The 13,677-nt window shown below is 41.6% G+C and overlaps 1 protein-coding gene across 2 annotated transcripts in view; it reads left to right on the forward strand.

Moving 5' to 3' along the window:
- Positions 1 to 1,249, forward strand: part of LOC310988860 (membrane cofactor protein-like) — a 46,092-nt gene extending 44,843 nt beyond the window's left edge. For both annotated transcript variants that reach the window (XM_083975657.1, XM_083975658.1), the window contains exon 12: positions 841 to 1,249. In XM_083975657.1, the coding sequence (XP_083831783.1) occupies positions 841 to 919 (79 nt within the window). In that variant the 3' untranslated portion in view covers positions 920 to 1,249. The remainder of the gene's footprint in view (positions 1 to 840) is intronic.
- Positions 1,250 to 13,677: the final 12,428 nt, after the last annotated feature.

The following is a 13,677-nucleotide window of genomic DNA, read 5'->3' on the forward strand; positions in this document are numbered from 1 at the left end:
TCTACGAACAGTCAGGAGTATACTTACGCACTTTTAAGTGCTGAGACTTCTGCAAAAATAACAGATTATAGCATTTTCTTCTGTTCTGCAGTTGTATGATATTATATGATTTGAATAAGAATTATTTTCGTATCTTTTATGATGTTTTTAATAATCGTATATATCAATAATAACTGACAAATCATTGCAGTCTCTTAAAAAACATTATAGACACTTAATTCATATCGGTTTTGTTGTGCACAACATACAGCTGCCGATATGATTTTTTTTCCCTAATTGCGGGCTGCAACAGTGCACTTACTGTAAGTGTTCACACAACACACAACTGGTTTTTTTTTCATATGTGATAATTTGATGATATTTATGATGGCACACGTGAGAGTGTGGCCTCTCTGATAACAACCCGAAGAGCTGCATCCACTGCTGACGCTACTAAATATAGCCTTAATATAAAAATATAAACTAAATATAAGCTTTTTGTTTTCTTTGTTTCATTCCTGCTGCAGTAGCGCCACTTCACTACTTAAGTTCTTTTTACGTTTGGAGTCTGGTGCTCCCTCCCAGATTTTCATTTGAGCATTTCAACTTTCTTTCTCACTTCACCTTCTCTGCTCAGTGCCTGTGGGTGTTGTGTGCATACGGCCCTGCAGTCTCATGCCCTTTTACGGGCATTGATGGGGCGGTTACGTATGCTAATCCTATGTTAATTAGACTCACCTGGCACACGCCCTCAACTTACGAGGAGTTGGCATAAGAACACAGCTGCCAACAATTCTGAGGCTTACGAACGCTTTTGTCTAGTCTTGTTCACACAAGTTTGCACTGTGTCTTTGTTTCCAGGGCTGATGCAGCTATTGCTCCAACACTGGTTACTGTAAAAGCATCTTCAGAAGAGGAAAGTCACATGACAAATCCATGAATGTACTTGTGACCTGCATGCGGGAGGCACAGGTGCATGGAACCACCTGAAGATGAGTTTCTGAATGAATGCCGCTATGAGATTCAGAAAACTTCACCAAATTGATCTCAATCCACAGCTTATGCTTCGAGTGGCTCCTCCTATAGGCCGCGCCTAACTACTTCCTGCCTACCTTCCTATTCTTAATAACTTGACCTGGTGGTGTTGAGGACACCGTCCTTCATCACATCACAGCAGTTTTATTTGTGGCCTGTAAATATGAAGGAATGACATTTTTTCATGTTCATCTTCATTTCAAATCTCAGCACTGTGCACCCAGGCAGTTATAGCTTCAGCGAGAGAGAGAGAGCGAGAGCGAGAGAGAGAGAGAGAGATGCACTTGCTCAGCACTATATATTTTTTTATTAAAATTCAGTTGGAATAATAATCTTTATTATTGTAATATAATCTTTACATTTTTCATACTGTCTTGAGACAGGAGAAAATGACTGTATTTGCACTAACTTTTGTAATCAGTCTAAATAAAGGAACAGAGAGTCACCAATGTGTTGTTGTAAATGCGGTCATTGTGTTGTGGTCATGTCAGGCTTTGTTGAAAGGTGAAAAGAAACTCAAAGCATTTATGTCAATCTCTATATGTTCACATACACTATGTTGAAGGTATCATATGTTCAGCATCGGCGTGTTTTTGCATGATGTGAACCAGAATAAATTATGTGAAAAGTGAGTATTTTGTCCTCAAATTTACTAATTAAGATGAGAGCAAGTTGCAAAGCACAATATAAACACTAATAATATATAAATAAACATACCTCATTTTCCTTAACTAAACAGGGTTAGGAAACCTTATTCTTCTTCTTTCATACCGGACTGACCGCCGCTCTACCGCAAGCATGGTGAAGGTAGGGTGCGTCAAAACAAAAACAATCCGACACCACTGATACCTACCTTTTTGTCTCAGCTCCTATAACTTGCAGAGTGTCCATGGTAGGGCTCTCAAATTTTGACCATAGACTGTAAAAAGATTTTGACACATTACAAATAGCAATGCCTTAACCCTTTGTAAACACGAAATGAATGAATGTGGGCAGAGACAATCAGAAACGTTATGTTATAGCGCCCTCTGGTGGCCGTGATCAAGTGTGGAATGTCATCAGTACAGCGCTTCAAATAAAGTACTTGTGTTCAATTTTAAATTGTTTCTTTTTTTTTAAATTATCTTTTTCTTTTAATAAACAAACAGACAAACAAAAACATCAGACATTATGAAAAATAATAATAAAAATAAAATAAAAAATATCAAGGACGTGCACGTCGCCCGGATCGGCGTCACCGGGGCCCCACCCTGGAGCCAGGCCTGGGGTTGGGGCTCGCAGGCGAGCGCCTGGTGGCCGGGTCTCCGCCCACGGGACCCAGCCGGGCCCAGCCCGAAGGAGCGACGTGGGCCTGCCTTCGTGTAGGCCCACCACCCGCAGGAAGGACCATGAGGGGCCGGTGCCGTGTGTTTTGGGTGGCAGCCGTGGGCGGGGGCCCCGGTGACCCAATCCCCGGACAATGACTCTGGCTTTAGGGACATGGAATGTCACCTCGCTGGGGGGGAAAGAGCCTGAGCTCGTGCGGGAGGTTGAGAGGTATCGGCTAGAGATAGTCGGGCTCACCTCCACGCACAGCCTGGGCTCTGGAACCCAACTCCTTGAGAGAGGCTGGACTCTCTTCCACTCTGGAGTTGCTCACGGTGAGAGGCGGCGAGCTGGTGTGGGCTTGCTCATAGCCCCCCAGCTCAGCCGCCATGTGTTGGAGTTCTCCCCACTGAACGAGAGGGTCGTTTCCCTGCGCCTTCGGGTCGGGGATAGGTCTCTCACTGTTGTCTCGGCCGATGGGCCGAACGGCAGTGCAGAGTACCCGGCCTTCCTGGAGGCCCTGGGAGGGGTGCTGGAAAGTGCTCCAACCAGGGACTCCATCGTTCTGCTGGGGGACTTCAATGCTCACGTGGGCAGTGACAGTGTCACCCGGAGAGGTGTGATTGGGAGGAACGGCCTCCCCAATCTGAACCCGAGCGGTGTTTTGTTATTGGACTTCTGTGCTAGCCACAGTTTGTCCATAACGAACACCATGTTCAGGCATAAGGGTGTCCATCAGTGCACGTGGCACCAGGACACCCTAGGACGGAGGTCAATGATCGACTTTGTAGTCATGTCATCTGATCTCCGGCCGTATGTCTTGGACACTCGGGTGAAGAGAGGGGCTGAGCTGTCAACTGATCACCACCTGGTGGTGAGTTGGATCCGCTGGCAGGGGAGGAAGCTGGTCAGACTTGGCAGACCCAAGCGTATCGTGAGGGTCTGCTGGGAACGTCTGGCAGAATCCCCTGTCAGGGAGGTCTTCAACTCCCACCTCAGGGAGAGCTTTGACCGGATTCCGAGAGAAGCCGGAGACATTGAGTCTGAATGGACCATGTCCTCCACTTCCATTGTTGACGCGGCCGTCCGGAGCTGTGGCCGTAAGGTCTCCAGCGCTTGTCGCGGCGGTAATCCCTGAACCCGGTGGTGGACACCAGAAGTAAGGGATGCTGTCAAGCTGAAGAAGGAGTCCTACCGAGCCTGGCTAGCTCGGGGGACTCCCGAGGCAGCTGACGGGTACCGGCAGGCCAAGCGGACGGCAGCCCGGGCGGTCACGGAAGCAAAAACTCGGGTCTGGGAAAAGTTCGGGGAGGCCATGGAGGAGGACTACCGGTCGGCCTCGAGGAAATTCTGGCAAACCATCCGACGCCTCAGGAGGGGGAAGCAGTGCTCCGCCAACACTGTTTACAGTGGAGGAGGGGAGCTGTTGACCTCGACTGGGGATATCGTTGGACGGTGGAAGGAATACTTCGAGGATCTCCTCAATCCCACTGGCACGCCTTCCGTCGAGGACGCAGAGGCTGAGGATTCAGAGGTTGATTCATTCATCACCCAAGCTGAAGTCACTGAGGTAGTCCGGAAGCTCCTCAGTGGCAAGGCACCGGGGGTGGATGAGATCCGCCCTGAGTACCTCAAGTCTCTGGATGTTGCAGGGTAGGGCTGTCGTGGCTGACACGCCTCTGCAGCATCGCGTGGCAGTCGGGGACAGTGCCTCTGGACTGGCAGACCGGGGTGGTGGTCCCTCTCTTCAAAAAGGGGGACCGGAGGGTGTGTTCCAACTACCGGGGGATCACACTCCTCAGCCTCCCGGGGAAAGTCTATTCCAGGGTGCTGGAGAGGAGAATTCGGCCGATAGTCGAGCCTCGGATTCAGGAGGAACAATGCGGTTTTCGTCCTGGCCGTGGAACACTGGACCAGCTCTACACCCTCCGCAGGGTGCTCGAGGGTGCATGGGAGTTTGCCCAACCAGTCCACATGTGTTTTGTGGACTTGGAGAAGGCTTTCGACCGTGTCCCACGTGGCATCCTGTGGGAGGTGCTCCGAGAGTATGGGGTCGGAGGCCCTCTGCTGAGGGCTGTACGGTCCCTGTATGACCGGAGCAGGAGCTTGGTTCGCATTGCAGTCAGACCTGTTCCCGGTGCGTGTTGGACTCCGGCAGGGCTGCCCTTTGTCACCGGTTCTGTTCATTATTTTTATGGACTGGAATACATCACTTACAATTGAAAATACTTTACACATCCTTTGTTATATATCTCACCCATTTCTCCCATCTTTTTTCAAAAACACAAACTTAATGTCTAATTCTCATTGTTATTTTCTCCATTACATATATCTCATTAACAAGATCCTTCCATTTAGAATTGTTTAAATTATCATCTTTTAACCAATTTCTTGTAATTTGTTTAATTAGTGCTACTCTTATTATTAAAAACAAATATATTCTTCTTGATGTTTTCTGGTAGTTTTCCAAGTAATAAAACTAAAGGGTTATTATTCCCAGAGATGCCAAAAATATTTGATAATTCTGAAACAGAATCTAACCAAAAACCATCTAAAACTTTACAGGACCAACATATATGACTGTGGTGTTGCAAAATTCTTTACGAACAAATTGTCTCTTTGTTATATTAATCCCAAGATATTTCATCCTTTCCACATCCCAATGAAATGCATATGTTTAAGTTCATCACTAATTATGCCACCCATAGTCATTACTTCTGATTTACGTAACCTGAGATGGCTCCAAATTCCCCAATTACATTCATCAATGCTTCAATTGACTGTTCAGGATCTGACAAGTAGACTATTATATCATCTGCATACATTGACAGTTTATGATTCACTCCTCCTATTTCTATACCATTTATTTTCTGCTCTAATCTAATGCGTTCTGCCAGTGGTTCTATACATAGTGCGAAAATCAATGGGGATAAGGGATCTCCCTGTCTCGTACCTTTTAAAAATGTTAAACGAGTTAGATATTACCCCATTAACCTTAACTCTGGCGTTTGGCTCTTTATACATAGCTTTCAACCATCTGAAATATCATATATGATTTTCCCTGTTTTATGCAGCACTGTTATAATAGCAGAATTCCATGTTGCTGCCCAAGTTTCATTGTCTAGTGCCTAGTTATATGTTATAGTTATATGTTTTACACAGAAGAGGAGTTCCATCTGAAATTCTTTAAAAAACTCATTTGTATATCCATCACTCCCAGGTGACTTATGAAGTTTGAGTTTTTTAATATGATTATAAATTTCCTCCTCTGTTATTGATTTTACAAGTGTAGTATTCTGTTCTTCAGTCACTTTAGGTAAATTCAGCTTCTGAAAAAAATTACTTAGATTCATTATAGGATTTTGAACAGCATCATACAATTCTTGATAATATTTTGCAAATTGATTTCCTATCTCCTTTCGACCTCTAATTACTGCTTTTGTGTTTTTGCAATTAAGTTGCATTACTGATACTCTCTTTTGCTGTTTTTTAAGTTTATAGGCTAACACATTTGCTGCTCTGGGTCCTCCATCATATGTCCTTTGTCTCAGGAAAGACAATGATTTTTCTATCTCCATATTTAAAAAGTCGTTCATTGCCACTTTGGCTTCTTTAAGTTTATCCAATACTGAGGTTTCCCCAGAGGCTTTGCGTGTTCTTTCTAACTCCTCAATTTTCCTCTCAAGTGAAGTCCTTGCCTTTTCTTTTTGTTTCTTCCTAAATGAGGCATATGCTATTATTTCCCCCCGTAAAACAACTTTTGCCCCTTCCCATAAGATTAATGGATTTACATCCTGTGCCTTATATATTCTTGTAGCACACTTCTTATCTTTGTTTTAAATTCCTTTTCTAAAATAAGAGAATTATTAAACCTCCAGATACCAGCACTTTTCTCCATGCTATTCTTTATTGTCATCTGTAAGGGGGCATGATCTGAAAGATATATATGGACAATTTTAATATTTTTAACTATTGGTAGGTCTTTAGAGAACATAAAAAAATAGTCAAGCCTTGAATAGTTTCCTGTAACTGGGGAATAGTATGTATAATCCCTTTGGGTTGGATTTAAAGTTCGCCATACATCAAGTAATCCCATGTCCTTGGAGAATTTTCTCATCAAATGAGCATCTTTTTGAGCCTTATGTTTTCTACTACTTTGTGAACCCATCTTTTCATTCATAAGTAAGTTAAAGTCTCCCCATAACACAATTATCCCTTTACTTTGCACTGAAATTAAATCAATAATTTTCTCAATTAAACTTGTCCCTTCTTCGGGAGGATTGTATATGTTTAATAATGTATTCTCCATCTATCTTCTCTACCACAAAAACATATCTGCCCTCTTTATCACATACTGTAATTGTGAACCCACCTCAGCTGCTCTGGGCTGGCCTCCTGTAAATCATAAGCCACATTTAATGAATGCACATAAAGAAGATTTTAAAAAATAAATACATTTTGACATATAACCCCAATGGGGAAGAATTTGTTTAAAGGGATAGTTCAACATTTTGGCAAATTGGCCCTAACCCTAACCCAAAATAGCTTGCATCGACAATTGTGTATTTGTTTTTATTGTTTCCATAACAAAGAAATACGTACATATGGTAGCATTCGACTGGATGTGTTAAAAGGATGACGAGGAGTTGGTCAACAAACCTTCTCTAGGCCTTTTTACTAAGCTTAACCAACTCCTTTCATCATTGCCTAAACCCAACCAGTGCAAAATATTTTGGGGAAAAAATACACTATTAAAGGAATTGTCGGAAAGGCGGGATGTTTACAAAAAGAAAAAAATACCGTCATTCCGACCATAGGAGGCAAAAATTGTCGGAATGACGGGATGTTTGATAGAAAATTAAGTGTTGCCATTTAGACAATTACAAGCCAATGTGTCGGACTGGTGGGATGTCGGAATGGCGGTTGCCCCCCAAGTGCGGCCACGTCTGTCTCTGCTCCTCAGTGACTCCAATACAAAGATTTTGTGAGAGAAGCAAAACGGACCCCTGTTTTAAACTAAAAATATTTACCAAAATTCTTAATGTCAAATGACCAAAAAACACAAAATCGTTCAGGAAGTCCTTACAGTGATGATGGTCTGTGTTTCTTTCTGATAGGAGCTACCGGTTTGTCAGAATAGGCCCAAATGTGAGACCAGGGCAGAGGCAGAAAATTCTCAGATCACATTGTGCCACATTTACACTCTTTAAACACTCCTCACATACATGCATGCATAATCTACTGCGGATCCCGATCCCCCACACAAGTCTCTATAAAACACAACCACACACGCGCGCACTCCCTTACCACACACACACAGGTCACAGGTTTATGTGATGACAGCTCCTCCATGACAGTGCTCAGTAAAAGATGATCTGATGACCTTAAGGTCGTGGGTTTGATTCCCATGTTGACAGAGACAAAGGTTCCTCTTTAACAGATGACAACACAGAGGTGACACTATGATGACCTGTCCTCACCCCACCCACGTTGAGGAGGAACTATTAAGTGGGCTAGGACTCAGCTGCGATGGAAAAGGACCTAATCTGAGTCGGGCCGAGTAGAGCTGGCACTGTGTCGTGGAAAAGGGCAGATAGTTCACTAAGAAGAGACACTGAACTGTTTCTGGTAACCGTTAACACCTGTAAAGTTGGAGTATACATCACTAACATACTACTACTAATAATAATACTTTTATCTTTGAACTTTTTTCTTCACCAGAGGCGACACATTGACCGATCTCGTCAAGGGGATGATCACTCAATTCCTGCTGCTGTGCTCTCTCTCTGCGGTCGTTACTGCGCAAGGTGAGTGGTATATGTGGGATAAGCTCATTGTGGCATATTTTATGTGGTAAACAACACAAGCTGGTCTTTGAGCCGAAGCTGATTGTACTGTATGTTTTTTTGTTGGTGGTGTTCTACTCTTTTATATATGTATAAGTGTGTATATATATATATATATATATATATATATATATATATATATATATATACACAGCATAATGTGATAATAAGTAATAATAAATTAAATAAATAAATAAGGCAGGTTGCCTGAATGTAAATGTTGGTAATCTTGACATGTTCAACAGCAAAAACTGCACAAAAGACAAAAAAAAAATCTAAAGAAGCCTGTTTCCATTTCTGTTTTGCAGCGGTTGTTTGTGAGGAGGTACCTCGGGTTGAAAATGCAAATGTGTCGCCAGTGAAAGAATCCTATCGGTATAGAGATAGTATAAAGTACACTTGTCTAAGGGATTACACACTCATTGGAGAAGCATCATTAACATGTTCAGACAATGGAACATTCACACCAAATCCTCCAGAGTGCAGACGTAAGTTCATTTAATGTGTTTTTCATCTCCACCTTTCTCAACATTTTCCAGTTATGGCTGAAACTGAAGTAGGTTATTGTGGAGATCTGTATTAATTTCCAATTTCTTCTCCTGCAGGTGGTTCAGTGTGACGAACCTGTTGTTAAAAATGGTCAGTGGGTTCAGGGAGCTCAACCTCCTTATAAATACCAGTCTACTGTGACATACAAGTGCGATGATGGATATAAGATGGAAGGAGAAGATACCTTTGTGTGTGAAAAAGATAATAACTGGTCACCTCAACCTCCAACGTGTAAACGTAAGTCATAATTCAAGAATACGACTATAATCTACAAATAATATTGAACCTGCTTCTCCTGCATGGCTTTATATACTAATTTCTATGTAAAATGAGTCTGGAAGTTGTTTATAACGCTACCAAAATGTTAAAATATTTTCACCCCGACTCAAAAATCTCTGCAATCTCGATTTGGACAGAACTACTGCTATGATTTGAAAGCCTTGTCTTATAATGCTTTTTTGACCAAATCAATTTCACAAAGCAACCATCAAAAATATAGCCTTTGGTATATAAGGCAGTGGGGGCCCCTGTATCATAACAAATCAAACACACGTGGGTTAATGACAAATCAGGGTTGGCAAGATAAATCAGATTCTTATGGATTATGGATTCTTATGGAAAATTGACATTGGGTTGCATCTTATCACTGGACCACCTACAAATGAAACAAGTAGCTCCTTTCTACAGCTCTTTAATCATGCGTTAGTTGCTATTTGCATATTCAGAATAAACAGTACAAACAAGCAAACAAACTATCGTCATTTCTCCTTTTCAAATTCCAGTAATTCCAACCACACCTGAAGCTACTACTACCACAATTCCCGCCACCACCTCAGCAAAGAAATCAGGTAAATCAACAAAAGTTAGCTGTAATCTTGGACTAGTTTCTGTTCTGCTCTATTCTTCTGAGCTCACCTGTTGTTTTTGTTTCTTTGTCTTTAAACAGGCAATGGAGGTAACAACGTAGGCAAGGCTGTGGGAATTGCCGCAGCAGTTCTTATAGGTAAGTTTCTACTTGATTATAAAAAATGTGAGAAAATGTTGGCCCAAAATGAAATCATGATGCCCTCTTGTGTTAATGATAGGCTACACAGTGGAAGTCATGAGAGGGCACTCACTCACATCAACAAACTGTCCTGTTGCGACCGTGAGACAGAGCCGGCCCTGAGCAGAATTTGCCTTGGCACCACTGATACCGCTCGTGATCATTTGCACACCAACTGTGAACCTGACACATCAATGATTAATTTCATTAGTTGCTGTGGTATACTTGTTTCCCTTTCTGTGGGTTTTCACTGAAAAAAGTTGGTGAAGAGTGGCATTGTGGTTTGGAGTTTTGTCTTGTCTCATTCAGACAGGTTTGCACAAGTTTGCGCTGTGTCTTTCTTTCCAGGACTGATGCAGCTATTGCTCCAACACTGGTTACTGTAAAAGCATCTTCAGAAGAGGAAAGTCACTTGACGAATCCATGAATGTACTTGTGACCTGCATGCAGGAGGCGTCAGGTGCATGGAACCACCTGAAGATGAGTTTCTGAATGAATGTCGCTATGAGATTCAGAAAACTTCACCCAATCGATCTCAATCCACAGCTTATGCTTCGAGTGGCTCCTCCTATAGGCCGCGCCTAACTACTTCCTTAATATTCTTAATAACTTGACCTGGTGGTGTTGAGGACACCGTCCTTCATCAGTTTTATTTCTGGCCTGTAAATATTGAAGGAATGAGATTTTTTCATGTTCATCTTAATTTAAAATCTCAGCACTGTGCACCCAGTTATAGCTTCAGCAACATATTTTTAAGTCTTTTTCACCTTTAATGGAGTTGAGAGAGAGAGAGAGGAGATGGGAGGCGGGGGGGGGGGGATGACATGCAGGACAGGGCCACTCGGGATTCAAACTGGGGCCTCCTGCAGTGAGTGTCACTTTCAGTTTAATATCACTATTTTTAACAATATGTTAAAATGAGAAATGTGACCTCTGTAACTGTTTGCACTTGCTTAGCACTATATCTAAAAAAAAAAAAAAAATTCAGTTGGAATAATAATAAATAATCTTTATTATTATTGGAATATAATCTTAACATTTTTCATACTGTCTGAGACAGGAGAACAACAGCTTTTTGTATTGCACTAGCTTTTGTAATAAGTCTAAATAAAGGAGGAACAAAGAGTCACCAATGTGTTGTTGTAAATGTACTTTTAGTTTGCAGCTGCACTGTGGTCACATCATGCTTTGTTGATAGGTGAAAATAAACTCATTAAAGTATTAATGTCAACCTCTATCTGTCCACATACACTCTGTTGAAGGTACCATGTCTTCAGCCCTCAGCTTTCATCAGAGCTATCTTAGCACTCTGATGGGTATGTCAAAACAAAAACCACCACGACACCACCTACTTTTTTGTCTCAGCTCCTATAAATTGCAGTGTGTCCATGGTAGGGCTCTCAAATTTTGACACATTGTACCCTCATTTATCCACTACAAATAGCAGTGCCTAAAACTTCTTAAACTATATCATATAATTCATTATTTGATGTAAAATGCAAAGAGTGCCACTGTTACCACTTACCACCTACCCCACTGCTGGGGGATTGAAATCTGAAAACTAAAAACTGAGACCACACTAATGGTTAAATGGAGAACAGTGACAGTGGTGTGGATCCTACCATTAGATCTGATGAATGAATGTTGTAGCCTACATCTATGAATGGAAACCTTCAGCAGGCGGTCAGAAGCAGCTCATAATTCGTGTAAAATTCCAGGAAAGATTAATGACACTTAAAACAAAGATAAAAAAAAGACGTTACAACCATCCCCACCCCTGTCATCCTTTGTTTGACTAGCTGTACAAGCATGGTGGTTTGAAATAAACATTGATGAAATGACTCACATTTTACCTAAGAATCTGCTCTGTCATCTTACACGTTACCTAATTCAAACGTCAACGGTATCGATATTAGTGAAAATTTAGACTTGGTCCAAAAAAAAATGTTTTGACTGTAAAGCCTACACACGTCTTCATACAGCCAAGCAGATTCACATGCAATGTCAGGGAGTGCAGGCAGCCCCAGTTGGAATCCCGCATCGGGCAGCCCTTTCCTGCATGTCATTCACCCTCTCGCTGCCTCCCCATTTTCTGTTTCTCTCAACAGCAGTCTAATAAAGGCACAAAAAGCCCCCAAATATATACTTAAAATAAAACCAAAAACAGTTGCTTGTGATATACAACTGCACCGCTAGATAGGAGTAATTCCTACACAATGTTCCTTTAACCTTTGCACCACCAGCATGGCAACCGAAGCACCTCTTCATCTCAGCTGGAACAGGGTGGCGTCCTCCAGACTTGCTCCATTTTCAGAGAACGAAGTCTCCTCCTCACACAGAAGAACAAAAACAAAGCAAAGGTTTACAGTCTGGTAAAAACTCTTGAACATTTGGCATCCGAGTCCTTGAAGCACTGGTGAAAAGATTCAATTCCATGGTAACAATGTTGAACTGACTGACTTAACATATTTCAATTGTTAAGATGTTGGCACAACTTATTTATAGGTTAGGAGAAATGCAGGAAGAGTTGTGAGAATGATCTTTCTGATTTCTGTCTGAACTAAGATCAATGCCATAAACACTCAAATATTTAAGACCTACTGCCTAATTATAGGCCTAATTATTTACATTAGAAGAACCATCTCATACACATGGCCCTTATACCCTATGGATGTCAACATTAATCTTGTGAACATTACTTACAGTTTTCAGTCAAATATTCTTAAAAATAAATATTATATACTTATAATGTAAATAACAGACATAAGAAATTAACAATAACAATTGAAATGGGGACAGCAACAGTGTAACCTTTGTAAACACGAAGTGAATGATTGTGGGCAGAGACAATCAGAAACGTTATGTTAGAGCGCCCTCTGGTGGCCGTGGTCAAGTGGTGGAATGTCATAAATCAGTACAGCGCTTCAAATAAAGTACTTGTGTTCAATTTTAAATTGTTTCTATTTAACTATAGTCATTCTATGTTTCCCTGGGCTTATTCCAATTCATTTCAAGTGCAAATATTTCACTTTTTTTACCTTCTGCATTAGCTTACATGATGCAAGCATGAGATGTGTCAGTGTTTAAAGATGCTGCACAAAAACAACACCATTTACACGTAATAGCTGAGTAATTTCGCTTAACTTAGATATGTTTTTCCTTTAGATAATCATCTATAAAAGTAATTTTTACATCGAGTTACTGTTAGAGCATCACTGATATCCTGGATTGTTTAAAAGTAAATTCCCAAAAAGGTGTTCGTAACTCAAGTCAATGCACGGCCGGTGAAACAGAGCTTCGTTGCAAAATCCTCCTCAAGGTAAGACGAGATCTGTCCTTCACTGTAACCGATTTCAAATGGTGCTAGAAACAAAAGCAGACTCTGAACACCAAAAGAAATCGGTCAACCTTGGAGAGAGGACACAGAGCTTGAGCCTCCCAGGTGAACTCATCTCAGTGTTTTAGCGCTCGTTCACAGACGATGTGCATCTGTTGCTGGTCAGTGAAACACACTTCCCACCCCAAGAACACTGATTTCAAATGGTGCTAGATAGGTGACAATACTCTAAGCCACCATCTGAAACCAGCTTCCAAGGGGGGCACTCCTTAACGAAGGTACTCCAAAGAGTCCCTCGTCTGATGAGAAACCCTTTGAGTCTGGAGAACAGGGGGAAATTAAGTTATTCATAGAAAAGAGTGGAAATCAATTTTCCATTGTTTTCTGCTAATAAACTAAACTAAGTTATTAAAGCAGAAGTAAGTGGAATGTTTGTGTTAATATAAGTCTTAAATAGTTATATCTTCTGACGACATTCACTTACATAGAGTGTTTGGTCTGAAACACAGGTCTGTCAGTCACTCTGCTCTGCTGTAAGCCGAGGAGAAAACTTTCCTTGTATCCTACAACCTTTATCCAAT

This window comes from Trachurus trachurus (assembly GCF_905171665.1).
Source record: "Trachurus trachurus genome assembly, chromosome: 7".
In the NCBI taxonomy this organism is placed as follows: Eukaryota; Metazoa; Chordata; class Actinopteri; order Carangiformes; family Carangidae; genus Trachurus; species Trachurus trachurus.